The sequence below is a fragment of the Pinus tabuliformis genome, chromosome 1_1, assembly GCF_031772625.1.
Source record: "Pinus tabuliformis cultivar Carrire ecotype Pingquan chromosome 1_1, CPIR1, whole genome shotgun sequence".
NCBI lineage: Eukaryota > Viridiplantae > Streptophyta > Pinopsida > Pinales > Pinaceae > Pinus > Pinus tabuliformis.
In genome coordinates, this window is record NC_142297.1 from 634,363,974 (window position 1) to 634,380,094 (window position 16,121).

Consider the following 16,121-nt stretch of genomic DNA (forward strand, 5'->3'; position numbering starts at 1 on the left):
ATGTGCTATCATTTCTTCTTTAAAAATTGCCCAAGTGACAATTTTTTTGCGAGATAAAAGTCGTTGATACCATACAAATTGATTTGGTTCCAAATATAAAGTTCCAACACGTACCTTTTGTGTGTTTTGCACATTATGGAGATTGAAAAATTGCTCCATCTGTAGTATCCATGTTTCGGGATCCTTGCCATCAAACTTCCTCATATGGACTTTTCGAACATGGTGGGTCTTCAATCCAACATTAGAGTCTATGAAATCATGATTAACATTTCTTTTGTTTTCATCATGAATTTCCTTTACTACTTTTTCACCATTAATAACCATTTCTTGTAGCAACTTATTCAAATTTATCTTCAATTCTTCCATCTTAGCGTCCATGCCAATCATTTTAGTGTCTATTCCATTCATCTCAACTTCCGCACCATCCATCTTAACATGCATGCCATTCATATTAGCTTCTATGCCATCCACCTTAGCTTCCATGCCATCCATGTTAACTTGCATGCCATTCATATTAGCTTCCACTCCATTCATCTTGGTTTTAGGTACCTTTTGTGAGAGTGAAATTTGTTGTACTTCGTCTTGTAATTTTGATATATCATGTTGCATTTCTTCCTCTTGTTCACGAGTCATGCTAGAACTTTCAAGTTTCTTACTAGGTGTTTCCATTTTCTTTCTTAGAGAGATAAATTAATGCTAATAATTCTTTACTAGTCCATTTGAATTCCTCCAAACTATTTTTTCAAACCAATCTTACGAGAATTTTTAAAAAAAAAACTACACACATTTTTTTTTCACTTTGTAAGAGCTTGATATTGAATCTGTTGTATCTTTGTAACTGTAGATCTCGAATATTTGAAATCACATCCTATAGTAGCCCTTTCATTCCTCTTTCTAACCCTCCAAGTCTAATCAAGATTGGATTCTCCAAGGAAGAGTTATGCCAAATCTCCCACGGTGACCTAATTATAGACTAGTTCAATAGAGCGAACTTGTACAAAGTGCGACGCATCACTGTTTCAAGCATAGTACCTGCAACTGATATACAGAAAATTGCAGGTTGTTCTCTTTCTTACACTTCTTACGATATTTCAATATGATGCTCAGAACAAAAGTTATGACCATTTTCCCTATATCACCTGCTTCAAATGTAATTCGGGAGTCTGCAAAATCCCTAGCTTCCATAGATCATATCTCCGAAAATATCGTGATACAAGCTCTAAAGTTTAGACCCAAAGTTTAGAACAATTTCAGCTGAAATGGATTTTTTTTTAGCTTCTGAAACATCACTAAAAAAAATTATAGTGAAAATTCCATGATGACCTGTTTGGAGCAGCGAAACCCTAGAATCCAAAGCTCTCAGACCAAATGTTAGGAAACCAACTCACAAAAAAGTAGAAAAGATATATCAATGCCTTATAATTCAGCCTCTTCGAGGGGGAAATCACCTTTACATTACACAAATGAAAAATTATTGCATGATACAAATGACTAAACCTCCCTTATATATATAGGAGTCCGAGGGCTCACAATATAATCAAACGAGTGTAACAGTAATAACATAAGGGAAAAACAATAACAATAGTGGGTTTCTATGGGGCACAATAATAACAATATGGTGACAAGAGGGGCACAACTATAAGGGATATAATGACAATAGTAATGGGGGAATCAATAGTATTATAGGGACCTAACATAAACAAGAAAACCTACCTTGGTATCAATATTCTCTTATCAAATTAGAAGAAGAGTATATTACTTAACGAAATAACCTTTTGCATATTCATATTGAAAGGAGCAAGGACTTTCCAAAGTAGAAACCACCACCATAAGAGAAAAAACATTTAATACATGGATATGATAGCCAAAAAATACCTAGCCACACAAACTAGAATTTGAAAATCCTAAGCCATGTTAGACAACAGAACCCAACTATATGGACCTAAACCACTAAGCCTGTAGAATTCGAAGCCCCAAAAATCAGGGCTAGAAACACAGCCACCAAAACCTCATGAAACAATGAAAACCAAGCACAAATCTATCAAAACACCAAGGCCAAGGTCTCATAAAGGAAATCATAAGAGAGAAAATCAAATCTATAGCCCTAATCTAAACTAGGTCAAGATACAAGAATGAGCATAGACCATGAAAACACCAATAACACTTGAACATCAAACCTAGATTGAAAGCCATTACTTCACATGTAATAAATATTAATGTCCAAATAAGTTGACATGCCTAATCACACATTAGTATGAGTACAACGAGCTAAATTTTCTTAAATCACTCTTAATTCTAATTAAACTTCGTATGCATATTAGTATGAAAATTATCTGTAATCAACATTATTTCATAACATTGGTTTGTTACTTTAATATGAGGAAGATTAACTTCCCAATTTCTAATCATAATTTGGCACAATCGAAAAGAAGAGATTTTTTACCACAAGACATGCTTAGTGGTTGAGTAACATTAAAATGTGGAAGAACTCAACGCTTTCGAACTAAACTATTTTTTTTTTTTTATTCCTTTCTAGTTCACTTAGTAATCCTCTTTAAATTACCTATCATTTGAACAGAAAGCTCTAACATTGTATCATTAACATTATCAAAGTCATCTAATATTCTTTCTCAATAAAAGATAATCGCACATTTAACACCACTATTTTGGTATTTTGATATTGAGAAACAAGCTATTGTATAATGATAACATACTGTCCAAAATTATCCTTTAGAGCACATCGATATACTAGATGCACTTTTACAAATTGCCCAAGGGATTCATCAACAAGGTAAGTACAATTATTTCCTGCTTTTTATAGGGTCCCTTCCGAGGCAAAACTAGAAAAAATCAACTTGTAAGACTGGAAAAGATAAAAATGGCCATTGTTGGTGGTAGTTGGGGTGTCAAAAATTTTTCAATGTGGCTTTACTGCTAAAGAACCTTTGTCGTGCTCTAAGTGGTGTGGGTCTGTGGAGTGGGATCGTCAAAGACAAATATTTCCACAATTTGGATCTGAAGGGATGGATTCGAGCGAGCGCTCCAACTCCATCAAGGATTCCCCAATCATGGAGAAGCCTGCTTACAAAAAAATATTGGTTCTTTGACAATTTGTCTTGGAACATTTGCTCTCGATCCACAATGACAACCAAACTGGATATTTTCTGAGGTATGCATGGCTCACACTCCCTTCCTTTCCATTGATCTCTTTCTTATATGGCATGTACATTCAGGTGCTCCAGAAATTGCTGCAATATCCACCTCACCCTCGTTCACCACTCATTTGAAATACGCCTGCATGATAAATATTTTGGCTCTTCTTGTCCAATAATGGTCATATTATATTATAAAATTGCAACTTGCTCGTTTATCGTTATCACATTCAGAATACAAACTGCAGTGGAATGGATAAAGGACATGTCATTATGAAAGAGGCTTACTCCATCATTGATCGGGTTCTATTGCTTGACATGTTCCACCCTTGGTTTTCGAGGACATGGCGTTGCCTTGTGCCACAAAATATTAAATGCTTCCTTTGGATGATCGCTCACAATCAGATATTAACATGGGAAAAACTTATCAAAAGAGGATTTTAGGGCCCGATTCATTGTGGCCTATGCAAGGTTCATGGTGAAGACATTTCACACATTTTCCTTTGCTCCTCTTTCTCAAAATTTGTTTGGTTTGGTTGGCTTCGACTTCTTCAATATAATGTTTCTCCAAACTAGTCAGACATCGCCATTAGCCTACAATTGTGGTTCGTTGAGTTTAAGATTCACATACCCCTTCTTTCTTCCTCCTTTAAGGTACTTGGCAAGCTAAGAATGCTCAAATCTTTGACTTTCTTCTGCCGGATATATCTAGGACCTCTCGTCAATTGTGGCATATTACAAGAAATTGCAAAAGAACAAAAATTAAGAATACTGAAAGAAATTGCTTTCCAGCTAATGCTTGGTTTGATGAGGAATGCAAAAAGGCAAGGGGAATGTGGAAAGAGTCAAACAAGGATAACATAAAGCTCAAATCTTACAAGCATTTATTAAGCAAGAAAAAGGTTGATTTCATGGTTTCAAGGAGGGAAGAACTAATCTTCCTTGGGAAAAATAATCCCAAATTATTTTGGAAGGAGCTCCAACTGAAAAATATACAAATTGGAAATAATATTACATCTTCTAAATGGTTTGACTATGCAAGACAACTCTATGAGCAGGTTCCCAAGGTTGACCCTCCCCCCTTGGTCAACACTGATACTAAACTCTTCACGGTACAAGAGGTAGAGATGGGTATCAAGAAGTTGGGTGTTGGAAAAGCAAAAGACTTAGCTAAACTCCAAGCAGAATATCTAAAGTGGGGCTCAAAGATTCTTGCACCTCACATTACAAAAATCTTCAACAACATCATACAACAAGGGCTCCCCACAGATTGGACAACTAGTCTGGCAATACCTCTCTTCAAGAGCGGCGACATCAATAATCCCTCCAATTATAGGACCATCATGATAAACCCTTTGTTTGCAAAGCTATTTGGAAGCATGCTAGAAAACAAAATTAGCAAGTGGGCAGAAGAAAGAAATAAGCGTGCTAAAGGGCATGCAGGTTTTAGACCTAAGCATTCCACAGTTGATCATTGCATAACTTTAAGGCACATCATTGAAAAAGTTTGGGAGAAGAAGGAAGAATTCTTTTTTTGCTTTGTTGATTTTAGAAAAGTGTTTGACTCGGTTCCTAGGGATAAACTTTGGCAAAGAATGGAGGAACTTGGGGTTCCTAAACATTTGAGAGCAGCTGTGCATAGGCTGTATGAAGAGGTGAAAGTCAAAATTAGAACTTTAGCAGGCATTTTTGAAAGTTTTAGAAGCGATGTCGGGGTCAAGCAAGGTTTCCCACTGTCTCCTACCCTTTTTGGTTTATATATCGAAAAGCTTGAGGAGTGGTTAAATTCGCAAGGGGGTGATGGTATCTATTTGTGCATGTTTTTTATAAGGCTTCTTTTGTATGCAGATGACCTTATTCTGATTGCTAAATCGGCTCTTGGTTTGCAAGAGAACTTACTATCCCTTGAGAATTTTTGTAGAAGTGTGGGGATGCAAGTCAATATCAGAAAAACGTAAGTAGTGGTCTTCTTTAAGAAAAGAAAACATAACCAACATAAGTTCTACTTTGAAGGCAACATTCTGGAAGAAGTTGCGGATTACAAATACCTCGGAATTGACTTCAACAAAAATCTAAGTTGGAATGGTTGTAGAAAGAAAAGAACTTTGGGGGGTTGGAAAGCATTTTATGCTTTTCAAAATAGGTGTAGAGAGGCAGAGTTATGAGACTGGAAGACCACTCAAACTCTTTTTGGGCTTCTAGTGATTCCAGTGATTCTATATGGTTGTGAACTGTGGGCTAGCAGTACTTCCGACATGCAGTGGAGACAAATTGAGAAAATTCAGAAGTGTTTGATTACAAACAAATTTAAGATTAAAAGTGCAGTTCCTTATGATATCTTGTTAAGTGAAACAGGGACTGCTCCTATTGAAGCAATTTCTATGGTGCGAGCCATAAAGTATTTAAAAAAAATTGAGCAAATGGAAGAGGGTAGATGGCCTAAGGTTGTCTTTAATGATAGATTGTGCAAGAGCAAAAGAACTTGGATGAATCAAAATAACAAATGGTTTAGTAAATGGGATATTTTCTTGAATGCGTGGCCCATAAACAGCAAAGAGATAAAAGCTTTTGTTATGGAAAGGTTCCACAAACGTACTTGGGAGAAGGAGCTAGGAAGAAAGAAAAATTACTATATTGAAGTGTTCAATCCCACTCATAATCATCAACTAAAAGCATACATAGAGGCCAATATTTCTTGGAGAGCCAAAATTCTTATTGCTCAGTTAAGGACTAATTCTCATCAACTCCGTTATGAAACAGGGCACTGGAAAAGGCCAAAGGAAGTGTGGGAGGAAACGGTATGCATTTTTTGTTCTTCTGGAAAAGTGGAAACATAAAAACATTTCATTTTAGAATGTGAGGCCTTCAAAGACAACAGGGAAAGTTATGCAGATACGCTGACAGCTAGCTCTTGGGATAATCTATTTAACGAGGGGTTTGTCGAGAAGATCGGAGCATTTATTGTGAAGCTTCACAAAAAAGGGTCGAATACATCAAGCAGATGAAGAAGCAATCTGTCCCATAGGCTATCTTTAGCCTCGTGGATGTTAAAATAATTTCTATTCTTTCTATTTCTATTCTATTCTTGTGGCCTCTCAGCCTCTCAACTCTCCCACAATCCACATGGATCTTTCGTCTTCCTTCCCTGCAGGATTATTTGTTGGATCCTGCTCATTTGGATTCTGTGGAAGCGGAATGCATATCTATCTGGGCCCTACACACACTTTTCGATTTTTTCGACATAGTCGATAGGCAAGAGCTAACCAGCCTGCCATAGGGCATTAAATGCCCGTATGGCAGGCCCCTCTGCCATGCATGCCCATTCCTTTCATACCTGCATCCATCATTTCTCCGGCAGTGGGACAGCCCATCGCATCATAATTTTTCCGAGAACGAGTGACCCACCACCTCTGAGCTGTCACTCGCTGTGCTGGGCAGGATTTTCAAACAAGCGCTCACGCCAAAGAGCAATTTGCTCCATTCGCACTCTCATCGAGTTTACTCTGCAACCCTTCTCAAGCACACACCGCTCCTGCATGCATTGCTGGCTCACCCATGCAGGTCCACCCATGGTGCATATTCCCGGCTGACTGTGTGTCCCCCAGTAAATTAACCTTTGTGCCTGTTTTTTATCAATGTTGTATGTGGCATCCCCATATTGCCAATTCCTGTAAATCCTCGATTTATTCCATGTAGTTACAAAACAGGGCAATCTCAAAATAAATTTTGGCATACAGGGTCTTATTTTACATGACCATGGGCATAATATTTAAGATAAATGATCTCCTTATAAGAAAACCTGAATTCTTATGCTGTTTCTCCGAAAACTACATTTGAAGGTATCGAAATTCTGTGCTTTTAGCTGGCAATTTAAGATTCTCTCAGCGTTTTTAATTTGGTGACTAAGACTAAATCCCATCCGCAGTAGTTTACATGTACTCAAAAATAAAATTGTTGACAGCATTTAAGGCTAGAGTTTAGAAAATTTTGGTTGCATTAATCATAGAACAATCAGACATGCTTTTCCTTTCCTGTACAACTATTACAATATGGGTGGAGTAATTTCCACTGTTCTGAATGTGTAACTTTTTTCGATACAAGAATTGAACACATTAACTTCAGGACACCAAAACAGATCATTGTAGTGTTTCTGCAGGGTAACCATACAAATAAGTTGTTAGCAGATCACAATGACCATTGTTTCATATCCTCTGCCATAGAGTAACTGTACAAATAAAATGAAAATATCAATATAAGGAGAGGATGGAGGAAAAAGTTAATTCTTCCTCTGGGATTTCAAATTAGTAATGATGTATCACGACCAAGGAGTAATGCGATACCCATTAGAAATGAGATGGCTCTGGATAGACTTACGTTGTAGCAATTTTTAATGAAGCATAACATAGCATTGGGACAACAAGGCACCTGGGATAATATCATTAACAAATAATTGGTTGTAGGAGAAGTAAGAGTCAGCTCTATTTGATAATAGTTGCGGCATTGACGAACACTAGAGGAGATTTCAAGATGATGGAAGTGAAACGCGAGAAAGGATATTGTACAAAGCATTATGAAATGCCTCATGGTTTCCTTAAAGGTTTAGAATCCAGATGGTGACACCAGTGTGGAATGAAAAACTGAATGCTCTGGCAAAGCTAAATGGAAATGATTCTGTAATGAATTGTTCATCAAAATATTTGTACCAAGCCATGGCATAGTTCTGGATGCCAGAAAAAATTTGAAAATTTTGGTCTAATCTTTAGATGTAAGATCTAAATATGGCCAACTAAAAATTAGATTAGGTACAGGAACCATAACTAGAAAGAAGTAGATATTAATCTTCAATTTGTGGCAGCTCTTTGAAGCCATGGAAATAGGAGATTTGGAACCAGTGCACTCTACCCAAGGAATGGAAGAAGCTGACAGTTGTAACATCTTTTATTTTTCTGATGTATTTCAAGGTTTCACTAATACTAGGAAGGTTTTACAGGATTTATACTTGTGTGAAGTGTTGGAAATCTTTGTTAGCGGTCTTTTGTAAGCTGGAAATTTTAGACATGGAGCTGGGATGCCTAGCTTAGCTATAATTTCAAAGAACAATATACTTCTGCTGTTATGTAGGGTAACTGTTTATATATTCAATTAAAACATTTTTATTTTACAATCATTTAACAATTAATTTATAACCAATCAACTACTAAATTAATACAAAACATCAATACTTTATAGTAAAAACATGATATGACCATTACACTAACATTCAAGAATCTCATGAGGCCACAAAAAAGCACCCCTTACAATGTGTAGAACTACAGCACCCATAGATCAATAGAGCTCCTCATCAAATATCCAAGATTATTGCCATGCACATTCCAGACCCATGTAAATACACAAAAACAAATTCTCCATGCCTTTCTCAAACAGTGAATCGAACTTCTTATTAAAAGAGTTTTATATTTTAATTCCCTCAATAAAAATACTAAGCATGCCTTGGGGGACTTTTTGGGGATCATTAAGTAGTGATAAAACTTGCAATAGTTGTTTTCCAAGCTACAGCAACTGAAGTTGTTTCCCACATCACAGAAACTCCTTTATGACACTGGCACAAAACTGTATTGTCATAAGCTTTATTAAGTATGCATTTAAGTTCCTCTTTTACAATTAGTTGAGAAATGCCTTTGTCACTGAATTAAAATATTGCTCATAGTTAAATGCTATTAGATCTAAAGTAACAGCCAAGGAGTGTGCCCTCCTAGCTGGCATAACTCAAGTAAATAATGACTTTCTAGTAGGTCACCCTAATGTAACTCCTCATTGAGCGTGCCCTTCATGTAATTAGTAAAGTTAACTCCCTCATGAACCTCTAACACTAGTTGTAACTATTTATAGTAGCAGGACTGCAGATCCAAAAATAATTGAAATAACCATCTCAAGTATTGTGCCTTCCTTTGCTGTCATAAATGAATGTGGACAGGTCCAAAAGTAGCATCAAATCAGCATCTTTCCTCTATTGTTAAGTTATTCCTGCTGCTGGTTATAACTCCCATCACAAGCACACCCAATTTCTTGTTGTAGATATTGTGTTTGGGCTTCAAAGGAGTGCCCCATGTCATGATATATCTCCTCAAAAAAACACTCGAACTTCTGAACATTACCCATAGCCACATACTTTTATTGCAGTGCCCTATCTTATGCAAATCTGCCCTGGAAACAATGGGAAACATGCAAGAATGTGGCACAAATATCCATGATTGAAGTGGTGACAAATCGACTTTCATTTAACTTGAAAGATATTATCATGAAAGGTATTATGTCACTCGTATTAACTGTAAGAGCAGAATGAAAAATTATTTTCAATTTCTTCAACTCATCCTAATCTTTCTTGTTATTGATTTTAGAGACACTGGCCATTATCTTCTGAAATAAATAGTTTGATCATGGTCCTAAGATTCATGGGATTTATATTAGAAGAGGGCACATCCATAAAATAACTAGTTATCATTGTTTAGGATCTCTTTGATGTATCAGAGGCGTCCCAAAACATGTATGAGCCCTTACTATAGCATATATTTGACAGAAAAGTACATAATCCTCTAATTTAAAATGACCATACTCAAAAAGTTCTCTCTCTTCTTGCAAAATAGGAGACAGAGTTTAGTCCAATTCCTAACCTATCCATTTTTTGGTTGGCAATGGCTAGGAGGCCAAAAATTTTGGCTCAAACAAAGTGTGTTAGAGCTAGCAATCTACACCTTTATATTGAAGAAGCAAGGATTCTCGGCCCAAGGCCAGGTCCTGAGTTTGATCCCTAGTCTGCCTAATTTTTAAACACATCAAGGAGTTATCTCATGTTGCAAATCAAAGAGATATCAAATAAGGACCAAATATTCGACTTTATGATTATTGAAATCAATGACACATAATGAACTGTGGAGACAAGGAGTTAAGGCTCTTACAATAGCTGCCACGGAAGCAGATAAACTGCTAGATTCCAAGAGTGAAGCTAAGGGTGGACTAAGGGGTTATTATGAGTATGCCAATACTATAGATGTAGAAAAAAGAGAAGAATTTGCACCATGTTGGATCTGCGTGAAAGATTAATATGCAAAGAATTACATGTTCACACAGAGGATGGATTCCATTGAGAAAGTGGACAACCCATTCATGGGAATGTAGGTTTTGAGTATTACCGTGGAGTCAAGTTTGGTAACAACACAAAATGAGGATGTGATGAAACTAAGCTTTGTGCAGGAAAATATCAACAAAGGGCTAGTTCTTGTAATATTGGATAGTGGTTCGACGCATAAATTCATGAAGGAAGATGCAACAAGGAGACTCAGGTTGCATATTTAGTCAATCTCTTCATTTTCAAGGTATTCAATTTCAACAAGAAGAAGGTTATGTTCAAGCTCTATACAAGGTTCATATTCGAAGTATAAACTCTTTAGTTATGGTCCGAGTTGCCAATTAGTTAATTGTCCATTTTCCAATGTGTAATATCACTGGTCCGAGTTATTCATAGTTTTTCCAATTTGAATGTTATGATCCTTCACAAAACGTTGACCACAGGAATTGCCCAAGGCTATAGCAGGTCTGAGTTTCAATGAGTCTCTAGTCTTCACAACAAATCTGAGCTCTTCAATAGGAAATTGATCACATGAATTGAGGTTAACATCTAAGCTTATATACTTTCCACTATCTGAGATATGTCACATTTCTACAATTCTACAGTCAAGCTTGATTAGGACTATGCGAGGGTATCACAGTGGCTTATCACAGCTTCTATTTCTCTTGGCAATCCAGGTTTCTCATGGATTTTGATCTTGAGATTCGGGCCTATAAAACTGATTTCTCTCAAGGTTATGAGCCTCACATATATTATTGCAATTCTATATCAGAGCTTCTAACAACAAGTCCTAGTTTGAAAGGAGCATAATAGTATTTTCTCAAAAAAGTATTCTCTTTTATCTCCTCGGCTTGTGTCATGCTTGTATCCCTCTCATCTATCTTCTTGTGATGTTCTTCATTGAGGTTGATGGGAGGAATGACTAGTTCCAGCTTATATTTATACTAGTTTTCTACCTTTAATGAAATGACACATCACTTGGCCAAGGAACATGAGCCTACATAATTCATTTTACCAATACTATTTTTTTTAATTTATAAATTCAATTTCTCTCAATCTAAGAGGAGTTAGAAAGCAAGTAATAGCTCATTCGAAAGGGGAAAGTTTCCTCTACAAGATGGTGTCATTTTCATCCTTAACTAAGATCAATATTCCATCAGTAAAATTATAGTTTGTGAACTGTAATCATTGTTTTATCTGTGGATTTTATCATTATGTTTTCGACAATGTTTAGGGCTTCAATATTTTTAATCTTTTAGGCAATTTTGAAAGATGAGTGTTTCTTCACTTGTGTTCTTTATTTATTAGGATTAGGGCATCTTCAAAGGCATCATGGGCATGTAGGGCTTCATTGATATATGCGTACATTACATCATTCTAGGGAAAACCATGTACCTATGAAAATTCACTTCATACTAGGTTAGAGTTTGTCATTATTATGCATCAATGTTCCTAGAAGGGTTTCATGGTATGAGCTTCTTCATGTCAGATTAGATCATGCATCAACTATTTCCGGCTTGTCGTCATATAGATATGGATATAGCTATGGTTTGCATCAGAAATGACTTGTACTTCTTAAATGCTGTGAAAACCAACAAACCAAATGTAAATAACCCTATTTTGTTACTTTCATTTATTCCCATGGCATCCATCCAGGTGGAATTCAAGACGGTATTAAAGAGGAAGCATCTGAAACTTGAAATTAAAATGAAATTCAAACGGAGCTACAATAATCTTGGCTGAACCACTAGTAGGTTAAGAATGATTAGTTCACCTCAAATATAATGTATATAACTGAACACATGAATTCAATTATAACATGACTAGACATTTAAGGTAAATGATATTACAAAACGGAAAAAACAAGTACATTAACAGGTTCTCTAGTGAAAGAACCACGGTATTAGAATCCCAAGAAAAATGACAACCATAGTGTATGCACATAGTCGAGACCTATACTGATGCTGATCAATGTTTTCCAATGGAATGAACAGTGATCATAAATCATCTCTGGCACCTACATCTACACTTGAGATTGCTCCAGCCATTAGATCATTAGACATTTTATGGATCTCTGCAAGGTGCTTTATCATAAAAGAATTAAATCGAGCACTCCAGATTTTTGCCTCTGTAGACGGGCTTCAAATTGTCTGCGCGAACATTGTAGATGCCTTCCATGTGATTACAGATTAAATCTAAGTTTGGCATTATTGTTATGTAATTCACACCATTGTGTTTTGCCTCTTTTAACCCTACAACAAGTGTAATGTAGTCTTCTTCGTTATTGGTTGTATTTCCCTGCACTTTCCATATTCTATAAACCACATGATTTTTTGCCCCATTGTGAAGGACAAATCTTAAAGATGCTCGACTTGGATTTGGGTGGCATCATACTTCAATGCATAGTGTCCACTTTTCCACCATTCCGTGAGCTTAGAAGCACTGCATAGTGACAAAAACAAAATAGATTCATGTTAGAATACTTAATATGATAAAATATCTTGATTGAAATTGATTTATTTTTATTATACGTCAAGTTTGAATGCACATCCTTGAAAGATAACACAAAATCAAATATCAGTGATAAGACTTTGGGCATAAAGAGAGTATTTTTATTTTTCTATTAGCATAAAGAGTGAATAATGCATGCATGCTCATGAAAATAAGGATGTAGCATGACAAGAAGAAATGAACCATTTAAGACAAACCTTGTCATGCTATCAAGGATTCTAAGGATTTCAAAATATCATCTTTTAGTAAGATTGACTAAAGAAACCCTGGAAAATGGTTTTTCCTGTTACATTTTCAAAAACATTGCTATATCCAGCGATTCCGATTGCAATTGACTGTTAGTGTTTTCCAAAGCTACTGCTCACATCTTGAAAGAGGGATTGCATTGGGTGAAGGGTTCCACATAGAGAGAACACTCCTATGCTTATCCAGATCTCCATCAACAAGAGGCAGTATCCAAGAATTCATTTGCCTCATTTCAATGACAAACATCTCCAGCAACATCTCTATCAACAAGAGGCAACTTTATGAAGACATGGAAGTAATCTTGATTATTTACTTAACATAGCTTTTCTATCAATGGAGTAGGATTCAACGGGGACTACATGGATGTCAAACTACTCACCTCGTTGTTGTTTTAACATCAAGATATTCATTGTGTCTCAAGCTATTGTTGAAATTTATAACATCGGGGATTCATATTTGTAATCATGCTTGATTTTTTATGGTCATCCATGCCTGTAAGACAGTTCTAATGGTCATCTTTCATGTGGGTTGGTTTTGTTCTGTCATTTTGAAGTTCACCATAGACCACATGTTGCCTTTTTGCAGATAATACCCTCATAGCAAAAAACTACTTAGACCATTGGTGAAAAGTTAACTAGATGCAATTATGTAATGCAGGTAGATCTGCAGGTCCCTGCAAAATGGAATATGCAGTGGGCATAATAGGTCCTCCACAATGCACGTTTACTTAGCAGATTTCTCATTACTCTCTCACAAATGCGCTCCCAGCCTTTGGACTCTCTGCAGTAGCAACCTTCCGTCTCTTGTTTTCTGCAACAGGCTTAAAGTAGCGTTCCTATTGGAAAATACAATCCATCCATTTGAAGGCATTCGAGCCTTCATTTTTACATCATATCAGTTCATATTCTGACCATGCTTCCATTACAGTGGTGGTAGCAACATTAGCAACATTAACATCAATTTCTCCTTTTATCTTTTTTTTGGATGAGTGAGCATCTATGGTTGGAAGTATGTCCAACTCATACAAGTCTGCTGCAGCATTTTGGAGGTGATGCTTTCAGCTTATGAAGCTACACGCTGTCATTGACAAGGAAAATGGGTCATGGAGCATTGCAAGTAGTACTAAGCCCAGCCATTTACCACCACAAGATGTTGTAGAAACTGAAAGGTTAAGAAGTGAAAAGCCCATGCAACTACTGTATTGAATATTGAAAATTCGACTGTAGCTCAAGTAAAAGGGCAAAAGAAGCATATGACAAATTGAAAACTTTGAGAACAAAGATTGGCCCACTAATTTTTCAAGTAAAAGTGCTAGCAGAGAGCATGTTAGCAGATGTCATTGACCAACTAGTAGATGCTGGGATGAAAAGTTCACCTTAAACTGTTTTGGTGTCATGAAATTAATGTGTTCAATTCTTGTATCGGAAAAAGCTACACATTCAGAACAATGGATATTACCCCACCCATATTGTAATAGTTGTACAAGAAAGGAAAAGCACGTCTGACTGTTCTATGATTAATGCAACCCAAATTTTCTAAACTCTAGCAAATTTTCTAAACTCTAGCCTTAAACACTGTCAACAATTTTATTCTTGAGTACATGTAAACTACTGCGGATGGGATTTAGTCTTAATCACCAAATTAAAAAGGCTGAGAGAATCTTAAATTGCCAGCTAAGAGCACAGAATTTCGATACCTTCAAATGTAGTTTTCGGAGAAACAGCATAAGAATTCAGATTTGCTTATAAGGAGATCATTTATCTTAAATATTATGCCCATGGTCATGTAAAATAAGACCCTATATGCCAAAATTTATTTTGAGATTGCCATGTTTTGTAACTACATGGAATAAATCGAGGATTTACAGGGATTGGCAATATGGGGATGCCACATACAACATTGATAAGAAACTGGGACAGAGGTTAATTTACCTTACGCCGGGGGACGCACAGCCAGCCGCGAATATGCACCGTGGGCGGACCTGCGTGGGTGAGCCAGCAACGCTTGCGGAGCGGTGTGTGCTCGAGGGGTTGCAGAGGAAACTCGACAGGAGCGCGAATGGAGCAAATGGCTCTTTGGCGCAAGCGCTCGTTTGAAAATTCTGCCCAGCACAGCGGGTGCCAGCTCAGAGGTGGTGGGTCACCCGTTCTCGGAAAAATTATGATGCGATGGGCCGTCCCGCTGCCGGAGAAACGATGGATGCGGGCATGAAAGGAATGGGCATGCATGGTAAAGAGGCCTGCCATACGAGCATTTAATGCCCTATGGCAGACTGGTTAGCTCTTGCCTAGTCAATATGGCTCGAACACCAAGGCTGAGCTCCATGCATTATAGGAGTCATATATTGCACCAACTGGATTGGACTATCGGATATTGCTATATTCGGTGACTCTAAGTCTATGGTTGTCTAGGTGAATGAAAGTTGCGACCTTGAAACTCCTCCTCTCACTGAATTGGCAGCAAACGATTCGGATTTTGGACATGACTTTCAAAAAGATCTCTCTCACATATATTCACAGAACAAAATGGTGAGGCAGATGTTTTGCCCGAGCAATGATGCATCATGGCTCAGGGTTCGATACACTTTTAGGAATTTGCCTACGATCTAAACCGATCTTGATGTGAAGGCTCTGTTTCTCTGTTACTTTTTGTATCACTGTGTTTTCCCCGGGTTTTTGCCCCGATTTTTTATATTCGTACTCTATTTTGTCTCGCTATATTTCTTTTTTCTGGATCATATTTTTATTCAGACATCTTGATTTGATTTGGATAGGATGCTTGCAATGCACTGATATTGTAATCTGCTCCATGGCTCTATATTAGCACATGTACTCTCATTCTCAATCAATGAAAAAAGTTAGTTTTTCCTTCTTGGAAAAAACAATGTTATCGTCTTTCTGGGCCGTTTTGTCAAACACGTTATTTTGCACTGTCCACAATGTTACCATCTCTGCCACCCATATTGTCAAACACGTTATTTATGCTGATATCAATGTCAACATCTCTACTGCGAAAATTGTCAAGCACGTTACATCTGTGGTGGGAATATTAACTGCTACAGGCACTTGCAACAAAATATCAAACAC

At 36.9% G+C, this 16,121-nt stretch overlaps 1 protein-coding gene across 1 annotated transcript; it reads right to left on the bottom strand.

Annotated features, from left to right (window-relative positions):
* Window positions 1–11,872: 11,872 nt before the first annotated feature.
* LOC149214915 (uncharacterized) lies at window positions 11,873–15,317 on the bottom strand. The gene is made up of 2 exons (XM_089391001.1): window positions 14,967–15,317; window positions 11,873–12,720 (listed from the first exon to the last, which is right to left on the bottom strand). Exons 1-2 carry the CDS (start codon window positions 15,279–15,281, stop codon window positions 12,712–12,714), a joined length of 324 nt encoding a protein of 107 aa, XP_089247127.1. The 5' UTR covers window positions 15,282–15,317; the 3' UTR covers window positions 11,873–12,711.
* Window positions 15,318–16,121: the final 804 nt, after the last annotated feature.